Source organism: Coregonus clupeaformis, chromosome 7, assembly GCF_020615455.1.
Source record: "Coregonus clupeaformis isolate EN_2021a chromosome 7, ASM2061545v1, whole genome shotgun sequence".
Classification (NCBI taxonomy): Eukaryota; Metazoa; Chordata; class Actinopteri; order Salmoniformes; family Salmonidae; genus Coregonus; species Coregonus clupeaformis.
Window position 1 is genome coordinate 50269112 of NC_059198.1, and position 15521 is coordinate 50284632.

The window sequence follows — 15521 nt, forward strand, 5'->3', positions numbered from 1 at the left end:
ACATTTCTTATATCGTCAAGAGTAAATAAAATCTGAGAGGAATGTTAGAATCCAGCTGACACCTCTCACGATGCGTTTCCCTATCGCTTCAACTAACACATTCTCAAAGTTCCCTTTCAACATCCTTTTTGTCAGACAAGCAAGCAGCATGACATATCCTATCGCACAATCAGCACAGTCCCATTTTTGATTAAAACAAAAAATATCAACATTAATTTAGAATCAAAATGCTCCTAAATCTAACCCGGCTGGACAAATGTAAGGAATCGATTCATGCATTTCTTCTTTAACGTTCCCTTTTCCCCTACTTTAACTTTTCCCAGAGAGTGAGTGGCCCATAGGAGGCCTTAATCCATTTGAACCAGGGGTCTGTCCTCTTTGAACCAGGGGTCTGTCCTCTTTGAACCAGGGGCCTGTCCTCTTTGAACCAGGGGCCTGTCTTCTTTGAACCAGGGGTCTGTCTTCTTTGAACCAGGGGTCTGTCCTCTTTGAACCAGGGGTCTGTCTTCTTTGAACCAGGGGTCTGTCTTCTTTGAACCAGGGGTCTGTCTTCTTTGAACCAGGGGTCTGTCTTCTTTGAACCAGGGGTCTGTCTTCTTTGAACCAGGGGTCTGTCCTCTTTGAACCAGGGGCCTGTCTTCTTTGAACCAGGGGTCTGTCCTCTTTGAACCAGGGATCTGTCTTCTTTGAACCAGGGATCTGTCTTCTTTGAACCAGGGGTCTGTCTTCTTTGAACCAGGGGTCTCTGTCTTCTTTGAACCAGGGGTATGTCTGTCCTCTCTGAACCAGGGGTCTGTCTGTCTTCTTTGAACAAGGAGTTTGTCTGTCTTCTTTGAGCCAGGGGTTTGTCTGTCTTCTTTGAACCAGGGGTATGTCTGTCTTCTTTGAACCAGGGGTATGTCTGTCTGAACCAGGGGTATGTCTGTCTTCTTTGAACCAGGGGTATGTCTGTCTTCTTTGAACCAGGGGTATGTCTGTCATCTTTGAACCAGGGGTGTCTGTCTTCTTTGAACCAGGGGTGTCTGTCTTCTTTGAACCAGGGGTTGTCTGTCTTCTTTGAACCAGGGGTCTGTCTTCTTTGAACCAGGGGTCTGTCTTCTTTGAACCAGGGGTCTGTCTTCTTTGAACCAGGGGTCTGTCTGTCTTCTTTGAACCAGGGGTCTGTCTTCTTTGAACCAGGGGTCTGTCTGTCTTCTTTGAACCAGGGGTCTGTCTGTCTTCTTTGAACCAGGGGTCTGTCTTCTTTGAACCAGGGGTCTGTCTTCTTTGAACCAGGGGTCTGTCTTCTTTGAGCCAGGGGTCTGTCTTCTTTGAGCCAGGGGTCTGTCTTCTTTGAGCCAGGGGTCTGTCTTCGTTGAACCAGGGGTCTGTCTTCTTTGAGCCAGGGGTCTGTCTTCTTTGAGCCAGGGGTCTGTCCTCTTTGAGCCAGGGGTCTGTCTTCGTTGAACCAGGGGTCTGTCTTCTTTGAGCCAGGGGTCTGTCCTCTTTGAGCCAGGGGTCTGTCCTCTTTGAGCCAGGGGTCTGTCCTCTTTGAACCAGGGGTCTGTCTCTCTTCTTTGAACCAGGGGTCTGTCTTCGTTGAAACAGGGGTCTGTCTTATTTGAACCAGGGGTCTGTCTTCTTTGAACCAGGGGTCTGTCTTCTTTGAGCCAGGGGTTGTCTGTCTTCTTTGAGCCAGGGGTTGTCTGTCCTCTTTGAGCCAGGGGGTCTGTCTTCTTGAACCAGGGGTCTGTCTTCTTTGAACCAGGGGTCTGTCTTCTTTGAGCCAGGGGTCTGTCCTCTTTGAGCCAGGGGTCTGTCCTCTTTGAGCCAGGGGTCTGTCTTCGTTGAGCCAGGGGTCTGTCCTCTTTGAGCCAGGGGTCTGTCTCTGTATCAGAGTGTCTCCCTGAGAGGTGTCTTTCAGCTGAACTCACTCCTCTGCACTAGATGTTCATCCAGTCTTCTGACAGACAGTCAGTTTGGGTTTAAAGAGAAAGATGCTACACCCTGCCCTGCCTCAGCAGACAGCAGCTTTTTAATGACACGGACCATTACTAAAACATTTCCTGCATGGGTTATTTGGGTTGGTTGGGTTATTTGGGTTGGTTGGGTCCCAAAAAAACAGTTAAAAAAAACCTGTAATTTTATTTGTACTCACAATAATGAATTCCTCAAAATGTAAATATATAACCTCTGGGATTCAGACAACCAGAATATCAAAAAGAGCAAAATGAAGTGAGGGGCTTCAGGTTACTTTGGGGAGCACATGAGCATCACACATTGAGTCTATAGTCTGGAACAAGCAGTAAACGTTTGACTTGGTGAAAAACTGATACGTCATCCCAGACATGCTGTTTTGTGATAAAACACAGAGAAAAAAAATTGGCCATGCACAGAAAGTGTTGCTAATAGTTTCACCAACCACCGCCCCAGTTATTCTCTCTTTGCCTACATCCAGCTCAATGCTCCAATCTCAAAAGGGAAACTAGAAATGTCCTGCGTCCACCACCATAAAATTCAGTCAGTGTGAAACTTGGCTTTTGGTGTGAGTTAATTGACCCTGAAACAGTCCTAGTCAGGTACTAATCCAATTGTGCACTAAAAAGAGGACAGTGGTTCAATGGGTTCCCCCTACCCATTACATCAACCATCCTCTTGCTTCTTAGTCAGTCTTTCCATTCTCTTGTGTCTCCACTTTGTGCCGTCGGGCCGAGCACATAACCTTGTAGCAGCCGCGGGCGATCTTGTGCATCCACATGACGTTCATGACATCCAGCGAGACGCTGGAGATGATCCAGGCAGCGCGGCCTTCCAGCGGGACGCGGTAGAAGGCTTCGGTACCGTACACGGACCACATGCGGCTGTAGTAGAGAGGCATGACGGCGATGCGAACCAGGAAGAAGACCAGGGCCATAGCCATCCCGTTAGCAATGTTGGGCCTGGAGGACTTGGGGTAACCTAACACTTCAAAGAACCACCTGGAAGAAAGACACAGTCAGTACAGTTATGTAAAGAAATACAGTCAGTACAGTGATGTAAAGAAAGACGTTCAGTACAGTGATGTAAAGAAAGACACAGTCAGTACAGTGATGTAAAGAAAGACGTTCAGTACAGTGATGTAAAGAAAGACACAGTCAGTACAGTGATGTAAAGAAATACAGTCAGTACAGTGTTGTAAAGAACGACACAGTCAGTACAGTGATGTAAAGAACGACACAGTCAGTACAGTGATGTAAAGAACGACACAGTCAGTACAGTGATGTAAAGAACGACACAGTCAGTACAGTGATGTAAAGAAAGACCCAGTCAGTACAGTGATGTAAAGAAAGACACAGTCAGTACAGTGATGTAAAGAAATACAGTCAGTACAGTGATGTAAAGAAATACAGTCAGTACAGTGATGTAAAGAAAGACACAGTCAGTACAGTGATGTAAAGAAAGACGTTCAGTACAGTGATGTAAAGAAAGACACAGTCAGTACAATGATGTAAAGAAATACAGTCAGTACAGTGTTGTAAAGAAAGACACAGTCAGTACAGTGATGTAAAGAACGACACAGTCAGTACAGTGATGTAAAGAAAGACACAGTCAGTACAGTGATGTAAAGAAAGACAGTCAGTACAGTGATGTAAAGAAAGACAGTCAGTACAGTGATGTAAAGAAATACAGTCAGTACAGTGTTGTAAAGAAATACAGTCAGTACAGTGATGTAAAGAACGACACAGTCAGTACAGTGATGTAAAGAACGACACAGTCAGTACAGTGATGTAAAGAAAGACAGTCAGTACAGTGATGTAAAGAAAGACAGTCAGTACAATGATGTAAAGAAATACAGTCAGTACAGTGTTGTAAAGAAATACAGTCAGTACAGTGATGTAAAGAACGACACAGTCAGTACAGTGATGTAAAGAACGACACAGTCAGTACAGTGATGTAAAGAAAGACAGTCAGTACAGTGATGTAAAGAAAGACAGTCAGTACAGTGATGTAAAGAAATACAGTCAGTACAGTGATGTAAAGAACGATACAGTCAGTACAGTGATGTAAAGAAAGACGTTCAGTACAGCGATGTAAAGAACGACACAGTCAGTACAGTGATGTAAAGAAAGACACAGTCAGTACAGTGATGTAAAGAAAGACAGTCAGTACAACAATGCAAAGAAAGACACAGCTGGTACAGTGATGTAAAGAAAGACAGTCAGTTCAGTGATGTAAAGAAATACAGTCAGTACAGTGATGTAAAGAAAGACACAGTCAGTACAGTGATGTAAAGAAAGACGTAGTCAGTACAGTGATGTAAAGACAGACACAGTCAGTACAGTGATGTAAAGAAAAGACAGTCAGTACAGTGATGTAAAGGAGGAGCAACCCGACTCTGGGCCGAACAGGATTCAAACAAGATGAAGGGTAATCTTTCACACGTGAACACAAAACATTTCCAGTAAAATCTATATATGAAAATCGTAAACACGGGTGATTCTGACCAGATAGACAGATTATCTACAGAGATATAGCAGGACCTGTATCAGTGATTCGGACCAGATAAAACAGATTATCTACAGAGATATAGCAGGACCTGTATCAGTGATTCTGACCAGATAAAACAGATTATCTACAGAGATATAGCAGGACCTGTATCAGTGATTCTGACCAGATAAAACAGATTATCTACAGAGATATAGCAGGACCTGTATCAGTGATTCTGACCAGATAAAACAGATTATCTACAGAGATATAGCAGGACCTGTATCAGTGATTCTGACCAGATAAAACAGATTATCTACAGAGATATAGCAGGACCTGTATCAGTGATTCTGACCAGATAAAACAGATTATCTACAGAGATATAGCAGGACCTGTATCAGTGATTCTGACCAGATAAAACAGATTATCTACAGAGATATAGCAGGACCTGTATCAGTGATTCTGACCAGATAAAACAGATTATCTACAGAGATATAGCAGGACCTGTATCAGTGATTCTGACCAGATAAAACAGATTATCTACAGAGATATAGCAGGACCCCATGTACTTTTCTATACCACATATCGTATGACTGTGTACAAAACCAAAATTACCGTATTTATGTACATATAAAAATCTGCCAATGGAATACAGTCTGCCAATGGTATAAATACTTGATAGAACTGCAAAACACCACTCAGATACGCTGTAAATCTACACAGCTGTAGTGGTGTGTATTCCAGCGAAAGTAGTTATTCTAGGGCAAATCTAAAAAAGTCTATTTGAATCCAGGTTTCTCTGGAGACATAATGTTATACCTTTATCAGTGATCCTGACATGATAGACAGACCACCTGCAGAGATGGATCACCTTATGCACTCGTCTATGGTTATACCTGGTTATCAAAATCTAAAATGACCTTACATATATGCTTAGTTGCAGTCAAAACAGCTCATACAGTGCCTTGCAAAAGTATTCATCCCCCTTGGCGTTTTTCCTATTTTGTTGCATTACAACCTGTAATTTAAATGGTTTTTTATTTAGATTTCATGTAATGGACATACACAAAATAGTCCAAATTGGTGAAATGAAATGAAAAAAATAACGGAAAAGTGGTGCGTGCATATGTATTCACCCCCTTTGCTATGAAGCCCCTAAATAAGATCTGGTGCAACCAATTACCTTCAGAAGTCACATAATTAGTTAAATAAAGTCCACCTGTGTGCAATCTAAGTGACCTGTGTGCAATCTAAGTGTCACATGATCTCAGTATATATACACCTGTTCTGAAAGGCCCCAGAGTCTGCAACACCACTAAGCAAGGGGCACCACCAAGCAAGCGGCACCATGAAGACCAAGGAGCTCTCCAAACAGGACAAAGTTGTGGAGAAGTACAGATCAGGGTTGGGTTATAAAAAAATATCAGAAACTTTGAACATCCCACGGAGCACCAATAAATCCATTATAAAAAAATGGAAAGAATATGGCACCACAACAAACCTGCCAAGAGAGGGCCGCCCACCAAAAATCACAGACCAGGCAAGGAGGGCATTAATCGGAGAGGCAACAAAGAGATCAAAGATAACCCTGAAGGAGCTGCAAAGCTCCACAGTGGAGATTGGAGTATCTGTCCATAGGACCACTTTAAGCCGTACACTCCACAGAGCTGGGCTTTACGGAGGAGTGGCCAGAAAAAAGCCATTGCTTAAAGAAAAAAATAAGCAAACACGTTTGGTGTTCGCCAAAAGCTATGTGGGAGACTCCCCAAACATATGGAAGAAGGTACTCTGGTCAGATGAGACTAAAATTGAGCTTTTTGGCCATCAAGGAAAACGCTATGTCTGGCGTAAACCCAACACCTCTCATCACCCCGAGAACACCATCCCCAAGGTGAAGCATGGTGGTGGGAGCATCATGCTGTGGGGATGCTTTTCATCGGCAGGGACTGGGAAACTGGTCAGAATTGAAGGAATGATGGATGGCGGTAAATAAAGGGAAATTATTGAGGGAAACCTGTTTCAGTCTTCCAGAGATTTAAGACTGGGACAGAGGTTCACCTTCCAACAGACAATGACCCTAAGCATACTGCTAAAGCAACACTTGAGTGGTTTAAGGGGAAACATTTAAATGTCTTGAAAAGCCCAGACCTCAATCCAATTGAGAATCTGTGGTATGACTTAAAGATTGCTGTACACCAGCGGAACCCATCCAACTTGAAGGAGCTGGAGCAGTTTTGCCTTGAAGAATGGGCAAAAAATCCCAGTGGCTAGATGTGCCAAGCTTATAGAGACATACCCCAAGAGACTTGCAGCTGTAATTTCTGCAAAAGGTGGATCTACAAAGTATTGATTTTGGGGGGTGGGGGGGGTTATGGGAAATGTTATATAAATACCAGAATTCCTACAATATCCTCCAATATTCTATATGTGCAACTTGTTAGGATATTTGGGTTGCTATAGCATTTGGTTTGAAATTAGGATTGAGGCTTTTTTAAGCATCCTGCCATAGGCCCTACAACTCCCATTGTTTCACTAGCAGCAATGATAATGCTGGCTTTGGGGTAAGTAAATAAATAAAACTAAGCCATATTGTTGGACATTGTCTCTCAAGATGAATTGATGAATTACTTTTTTGTTAATAAAATTAAGTATATTTCAAATGTTGGTGTCCCGCCCCTTTAAATGGCAGTTGTTTTTACTGCATAAATATGACAACATTTGTAATTATTTCAAAATTTCAAAAAATTTAAATGTTACTACAATCAAATGACGGTACATCTGTGTTTTTGTACTTATGTGGATTGTACTTTGGAAAAAAGCTACACATTGGTTAAGGGAAAAATGTATATTTTCGTTTTTACAGAATATGCTAATGAACTGTAATTTTGGTAAAAGAACAGTCTGTTTGGTTACTTTTTATTTCAGAACATTATTTACATTTTTATGGATGTTTTGATAAGAATTAAGTTGATAGTTTGCTAGGAGTGTTGCTTTTTCCAATAGTTTCTTCTTGGGGTCAAAATGACCCCAGTTGGTAATTAATGTATGTAAAATATGTTGGCAGTATGAGGGTTAACAGGGTTTATTTCTTCAGCAGCTGCTTTGCAGGGTCTCTGAGTGTCACTGCCCTGTCCAGGATCAGGCCTCAGTGTGGCTGGGTACCGACCATAGACATATTACATGTGTTTGTATACAGTGCATCTGCTACCTACCGCTGGTTCACACACGGCGTGGAGAACTCGGCAAGCAGACGGAAGTTAGCAAAATAAGGCAACATTCCTTGTCTCTGGAGGAACAAGGTGAAAAGAAGAAAACGGAGAGAGAAACAATGAAAAAGGGAAAGCAAGGGACTCAAAATGCTTTCGTTTGATCAAACATCACATCAGTATGGTTAAAGTGAGGTCATCACACTCGTTTGTGCCCAGAAATATTAATCCATCGTCAATAACAAAAGAACACAAGGCATGTGATAATTAATACTTTTTTTGGGGGGGGGGAAACAAGTTAATTATCTCACTTTTACCATACTTCACTTTTTAGCCCATCAACATCAATTTCATGATCACACAATATTCAGATACAAAAATAAATGTATTTTCCAACAGCAATAACAAGCAGGAAAAAAGTTAAACAGACGTAGTATTATATACTGTACCTGGAATTAAAATGGTGAAAATACCTTTTGATCTATCAGACATCATCGTGCTGAACCAAAACTGAGATTAAGGAGACATTTTCAGATCTAAAATTAAATAATTGAAATCCCTTTCTGAATATAGGTCGGCTCTGCTTCCTATTTTTCAGATCAAACAGAAAAGCCTCATCCCTCAGGAGAATCAGCTACATTCTGAAGGCTTTTCTCCAGTAGACCCTAATAAACCCATTCGTATGATTGAGGGTATAGTTGAGATGACAGCCTCGACTACAGCTATGAGGCTTCAGTACCGAAAGACCACGGGAAGTTGAAAAGGCTGTCGGCGGTGAAACAGCTAAATTACAATACAAAAAGTAAATAGGATAGCGCCACTGCTAACAACACAGTGTGCACGTACAGCCAGGGTTTGACGAGTAGACATTCAGCCGTTAGCCAAATGAGCAATGATTAGCCAATACAGTGCATTCGGAAAGTATTCAGACCCCTTTACTTTTTCCACATTTTTGTTACGTTGCTGCCTTATTCTAAGATGGATTAAATAGTATTTTTCCCCCTCATCAATCTACACACAAATACCACATAATGACAAAGCGAAAACAGGTTTAGACATTTTTGCAAATTTATAAAAAACAAAAAACAGAAATACCTTATTTACATAAGTATTCAGACCCTTTGCTATGAGACTCTAAATTGAGCTGAGGTGCATCCTTTTTCCATTGATCATCCTTGAGATGTTTCTACAACTTGATTGGAGTCCACCTGTGGTAAATTCAATTGATTGGACATGATTTAGAAAGGCACACACCTGTCTATATAAGGTCACACAGTTGACAGTGCATGTCAGAGCAAAAACCAAGTCATGAGGTCAAAGGAATTCTCCGTAGAGCTCCGAGACAGGATTGGGTCAAGGCACAGATCTGGGGAAGGGTACCAACACATTTCTACAGCATTAAAGATCCACAAGAACACAGTGGCCTCCATCATTCTGAAATGGAAGAAGTTTGGAATCACCAAGACTCTTCCTAGAGCTGGCTGCCCGGCCAAACTGAGCAATCGGGGGAGAAGGGCCTTGGTTAGGGAGGTGACCAAGAACCCGATGGTCACTCTGACAGAGCTCCAGAGTTCCTCTGTGGAGATGGGAGAACCTTCCAGAAGGACAACCATCTCTGCAGCACTCCACCAATCAGACCTTTATGGTAGAGTGGACAGACGGAAGTCACTCCTCAGTAAAAGGCACATGACAGCCTGCTTGGAGTTTGCCAAAAGGCACCTAAAGACTCTCAGACCATGAGAAACAAGATTCTCTAGTCTGATGAAACCAAGATTGAACTTTTTCGTCTAAATGCCAAGCGTCACGTCTGGAGGAAACCTGGCACCATCCACAAGCATGGTGGTGGCAGCATCATGCTGTGGGGATGTTTTTCAGGCGGCAGGGACTTGGAGACTAGTCAGGATCGAGGGAAAGATGAACGGAACAAAGTACAGAGAGATCCTTGATGAAAACCTGCTCCAGAGCGCTCAGGACCTCAGACTGGGGTGAAGGTTCACCTTCCAACAGAACAACAACCCTAAGCACACAGCCAAGACAATGCAGGAGTGGCTTCGGGACAAGTCTCTGAATGTCCTTGAGTGGCCCAGCCAGAACCCGGACTTGAACCCGATCAAACATCTCTGGAGAGACCTGAAAATAGCTGTGCAGCAACGCTCCCCATCCAACCCGACAGAGCTTAAGAGGATCTGCAGAGAAGAATGGGAGAATCTCCCCAAATACAGGTGTGCCAAGCTTGTAGCGTCTTACCCAAGAAGATACGTAAAAATGTATGCACGCATGACTGTAAGCCGCTTTGGATAAAAGTGTCTGCTAAATGGCATATTATTATTATTATTAAGATACGAGGCTGTAATAGCTGCCAAATGTGTTTGAACAAAGTACTGAGTAAAGGGTCTGAATACTTATGTAAATGTTATATTTCCGTTTTTTTTTAAATCAATTTGCAAAAATGTCTAAACACCTGTTTTTGCTTTGTCATTATGGGGTGTTGTGTGTAGATTGATGGGGATTTTTATTTATTTAATCCATTTTAGGGAATAAGGCTGTAACGTAACAAAATGTGGAAAAAGTCATGGGGTCTGAATAGTTTCCGAATGCACCGTATAAGAGCCATGCTTAGCGTATATTCAAATGCTGTTATAGGAAGGTACTGCATAAGACATATAGGCTATTAATAGCCTCACATGAGCAGCAGTTAAGGCTCTCTCTCGCTCTCTCGCTCTCTCTCTCTCTCTCTCTCTCATCATATATCCTTTTTTTCAGGCCTAAAATAAATAGAAAAAAAGGGGAAACTTACCTCATAAGCAGTCTCACTCTCAGGACAGAATCTGCTTCGTCTACACCCGAGAGGATATGAACTTTCCCAGCGTCTCTATGCGAACACCTCTAGATACTGGTAAGTCTATACTGTTACCGGACAGATGGGTCAGATCTGCTCAGTGTAGCGCAACAGCAATGGCAACAGACGAGACAGGAATGATTCAGTCCAGAGGAGTCAGGCCTGGTCTGAAAGGTTTGAATTTGGAATTTTGGTAGTTTTTTTGCTTGAATGTTTTGCTGGTAATTGTGGGACGATATTATTATTATTATATATTATATTATTTTAAGAAATCATATTAGCGAAGGATAAAGATAGATTAGGGGGAAAAAAGGTGCAGCTATAGATAGAAGCAACAACAACAAGAAAAAAGGTGCAACAACATTTACATTACATTTACGTCATTTAGCAGACGCTCTTATCCAGAGCGACTTACAGTTGCATACATCATTCTTTTTTATTTTCATACTGGCCCCCCGTGGGAATCGAACCCACAACCCTGGCGTTGCAAACTCCATGCTCTACCAACTGAGCTACCTCCCTGCCGGCCATTCCCTCCCCTACCCTGGACCAATTGTGCGCCGCCCCATTGGTCTCCCGGTCGCGGCCGGCTACAGCAGAGCCTGGATTCGAACCAGGATCTCTAGTGGCACAGCTAGCACTGCGATGCAGTGCCTTAGACCACTGCGCCACTCGGTTGATAGTTTAGCATGAGTTTTAGAACTCAAACAGCAATCAAATATTAGCCTATGAATTCATCTGCTTGTTTAGCTAGCTATCCGAACGCAAGTTCTGAGGATAGCCTGATTGTTTTCCCAATGATCTAGTATGACATCATAACAACATAACACAATCTGCATATACCAGCTGGTTTAACTAATACTATGCCTAGTCACCGAATTAACAACATACTCACATATACCAGCTTTGATACCAAATCACACAAAAAAAGTAAGTCAATCAATTAGTAAGTTATGAATTAAGTCAGATGTTAGCGAACGAGGGCTTTATGTTGACAGAGTGCTTTCTGTTGACCATATTAAGCACAGTCATGAATGTCCAGTGAGAGTACGGCCTAAACCACTGTGCCATCTGTTCTTATGATCACCAATCAGTTGTAGCAGCAAGACAATTTAACCACACGGTCAATTATCTTAAGTAGTAGAAGTAGTGTGCTTATTGCAGTTTTCAACAACAGCATCCATTTTGCTCTGCTGCTTTAACATAATGGACTTTCTGTCTCTAGGAAGAAAGGTAAAGAAAACAACAACATTTACATCAGGAATGCATTGCACTGTACATTACTGTCCTTCAAGTGTCTTAATTTAATTCAGTTGGGTAAGAATACAATTTGCATACAATGCTAAGGGATAATTATTGTAAAAAGGTTGAAGGATTTGGGTTGGCCTGAACCAAGGCCTTTTCTTTGCCTTTCTTAAAACAGAAGGCAAACCCTCACAGAGCTAGTAGGAAAGCCCTCACAGAGCTAGAAGGCAAGCCCTCACAGAGCTAGAAGGCAAGCCCTCACAGAGCTAGAAGGAAAGCCCTCACAGAGCTAGAAGGCAAGCCCTCACAGAGCTCGAAGGAAAGCCCTCACAGAGCTAGAAGGAAAGCCCTCACAGAGCTACCGTGGGGCATTATAGTGAGCACACATTCATAGACGAATGACGCATTCAAGCATCACACACGGCAAAGTGTCATCATTAACAGTTCAGTCGCTCTCAAGGGCCCTCTGCCAGAACAGACAAGGGAGAAGAAGCTCTGGAAATAGTGGGGCAGAGGTGGAGAGTGGGAGAGGAAGGAGACAGAACAGTAGGAGGTAGTAAGTAAGCTGTTTTGGCATGCACATACAGTACTGTTGGAGACCCCCTCCACAAACACTGGGGAAGTCAGGAGAAATGGAGGCATGCGCAGCTCAGCCCAGCTCCACACAAGCCCGAGGGGTCAGTGAAAGAAAAGCAGGTATTTTAATGGGAAGGTGATGAGGAAAGGAAGGGTAAGGAGGGTGTCGGCCACTTCACTTCCATCACTGAGCATTCCATGCAGAAAAATACCAACACTGTCATCATAGCCATAATCATGAGATATAGAACCAGGTGACCTGGAAGACTACAGACCAAGGGTGAACAGCAGTGTCCTGGATGACTGGGCTTACAACCTGTTCCAGCATTATAACCAGTGGTTATAGTGGTTATAACCAGCTTACAACCGGTTTCAGCATTATAAACAGTGGTTATAGTGGTTATAACCAGCTTCTGTGTCACTGTCCAGTCAAACAAGACAAGTTGCTTGACAAGACAGTGCTGATGAAGCATGGTCATAGCTGAAACTCAACGATATCAAATCTATCAATGTTCTTTCAATCCAAACTGTCGCTAACGATCATCCTAACCACAAAATAACACATAATTATTGTATCATTAACCATAACCTTTTTCACACTAGAGACAATCAACAAGCAACTCCCAAAAGCTTGACAACACAACATCTAATCTGATGAGGAGTCAGGAGTCCTGCTTCTGCGTGTGCAACTGAACACAGTCTCCTAAAACCAAGCCTACAGTAGAGTATGGCCTGATACAATTCTAACTGATTTCCTGCTTGTCTTTTCAACAGCTGAGGACTAGCTAATGAGAGGCATTAGAAGAACATGTGAAATTAGTGCCAGCAGGGTTAACGTCACATGTTCTCACAGGCAGAGTTCTAGCGGAGCTAACAGGAGCAAAGCTATGTTAGCTTGTTAGCACTCATTCACCCTCCCTGCTCCTGCCATCACACCGCATGACACTCACTCACCCTCCCTGCTCCTGCCATCACACAGCATGACACTCACTCACCCTCCCTGCTCCTGCCATCACACAGCATGACACTCACTCACCCTCCCTGCTCCTGCCATCACCATCACACAGCATGACACTCACTCACCCTCCCTGCTCCTGCCATCACCATCGCACAGCATGACACTCACTCACCCTCCCTGCTCCTGCCATCACCATCGCACAGCATGACACTCACTCACCCTCCCTGCTCCTGCCATCACCATCGCACAGCATGACACTCACTCACCCTCCCAGCTCCTGCCATCACCATCGAACAGCATGACACTCACTCACCCTCCCAGCTCCTGCCATCACCATCGCACAGCATGACACTCACTCACCCTCCCTGCTCCTGCCATCACCAACACACAGCTGTTCACCTTTAGCTGTATCTTTCCCATAATATAATAATAATATAATATGCCATTTAGCAGACGCTTTTATCCAAAGCGACTTACAGTCATGCGTGCATACATTTTTTGTGTATGGGTGGTCCTGGGGATCGAACCCACTACCTTGGCGTTACAAGCGCCGTGCTCTACCAGCTGAGCTACAGAGGACCACCTGCTCATTCTGCTATTGGACAGTGGGGAACTCACCAGTACATAGTAGTAAGCATACAGCGCTGCTAGGTGGTGAATGACAAAAAACTTGTCACCTATCGCCTTCCAATAGTAAAATATTAACAGCAGATCTGGAACACAAATGAAAAGAGCAACACAGGGGTTAACTGAGAACATATTGCAGCAGGTGAACAAAAAGCTGTGTTTATAAATGCAACGCAAACAACAACAATTTTCCTGGTACAGCCCAAAAGAACAGAACGAAACTGAAAATGGTCGACGTTGCCGAAAGTGTGGCTAAAGACGTCCAAGATGGCCTGTGGTGAACGAGGAACGTTGCAAGTGTGTCAGTGAGTTCTCACCAGATATGAGGTAGCCTGTTGTCATGCCAACATTTATCTTCACAAGTGTGGGATCTCCCCTGTTGGCAGGAAAAAGACCGGAAAACGTTCAACACATTACAACACGGTTCATACAGTACGTACACAGCACCGTGCTACCATCACGCACTACGACAAAGCGACAGAGTTCTCACCAGACAGGGTCTTCATTGACGGCGTCGTCAAACAGCAGGATGTAGAGGCAAAAGAGCCCCACCACCAGGGCATGAAGTGTGGACACCGTCCTAAAACACACACACCTTGTCAAATATGTGATAAAAACACACACACCTTGTCAAATCTGTGATAAAACATACACACCTTGTCAAATCTGTGATAAAACATACACACCTTGTCAAATCTGTGATAAAAACACACACCTTGTCAAATATGTGATAAAAACACACACACCTTGTCAAATCTGTGATAAAACATACACACCTTGTCAAATCTGTGATAAAACATACACACCTTGTCAAATCTGTGATAAAACATACACACCTTGTCAAATATGTGATAAAACATACACACCTTGTCAAATCTGTGATAAAACACACACCTTGTCAAATATGTGATAAAACACACACCTTGTCAAATATGTGATAAAACATACACACCTTGTCAAATATGTGATAAAACACACACCTTGTCAAATCTGTGATAAAACATACACACCTTGTCAAATCTGTGATAAAACACACACCTTGTCAAATATGTGATAAAACACACACCTTGTCAAATATGTGATAAAACATACACACCTTGTCAAATCTGTGATAAAACATACACACCTTGTCAAATATGTGATAAAACATACACACCTTGTCAAATATGTGATAAAACATACACACCTTGTCAAATCTGTGATAAAACATACACACCATGTCAAATCTGTGATAAAACACTTTAATAAGTGATGTAGATGAAGCGTTCCTGTGCATAGCGCAGGAGGGCGCAGGGTGAATTAACTGATTGGTTGCACGACCACCGGCAGACAGATTCAGACCAATTAGAGCAGGAGATGAAACACGGTTCAGGGGTCAGTCAGTCACTCAGTCATGCAGGCAGACAGACAGACAGACAGCACAGAGTCAGGCAGACAGACAGCACAGAGTCAGTCAGTCAGATAGCACAGAGTCAGTCAGTCAGATAGCACAGAGTCAGTCAGTCAGATAGCACAGAGTCAGTCAGTCAGATATCAGAGAGTCAGGCAGTCAGATATCAGAGAGTCAGGCAGTCAGATATCAGAGAGTCAGGCAGTCAGATATCAGAGAGTCAGAAAGTCAGATATC

At 43.0% G+C, this 15521-nt stretch overlaps 1 protein-coding gene across 1 annotated transcript in view; it reads right to left on the bottom strand.

Moving 5' to 3' along the window:
• Positions 1 to 1722: 1722 nt before the first annotated feature.
• The window catches only part of LOC121569946 (TLC domain-containing protein 4-B-like), a 40923-nt gene continuing 27124 nt past the window's right edge, over positions 1723 to 15521 (bottom strand). Inside the window, exons 3-7 of the mRNA XM_041881301.2 lie at positions 14385 to 14474; positions 14212 to 14270; positions 13886 to 13980; positions 7656 to 7729; positions 1723 to 2957 (exon numbers count right to left, since the gene is read on the bottom strand). Coding sequence (XP_041737235.1) covers positions 2642 to 2957; positions 7656 to 7729; positions 13886 to 13980; positions 14212 to 14270; positions 14385 to 14474 — 634 coding nt within the window. The 3' untranslated portion in view covers positions 1723 to 2641. The remainder of the gene's footprint in view (positions 2958 to 7655; positions 7730 to 13885; positions 13981 to 14211; positions 14271 to 14384; positions 14475 to 15521) is intronic.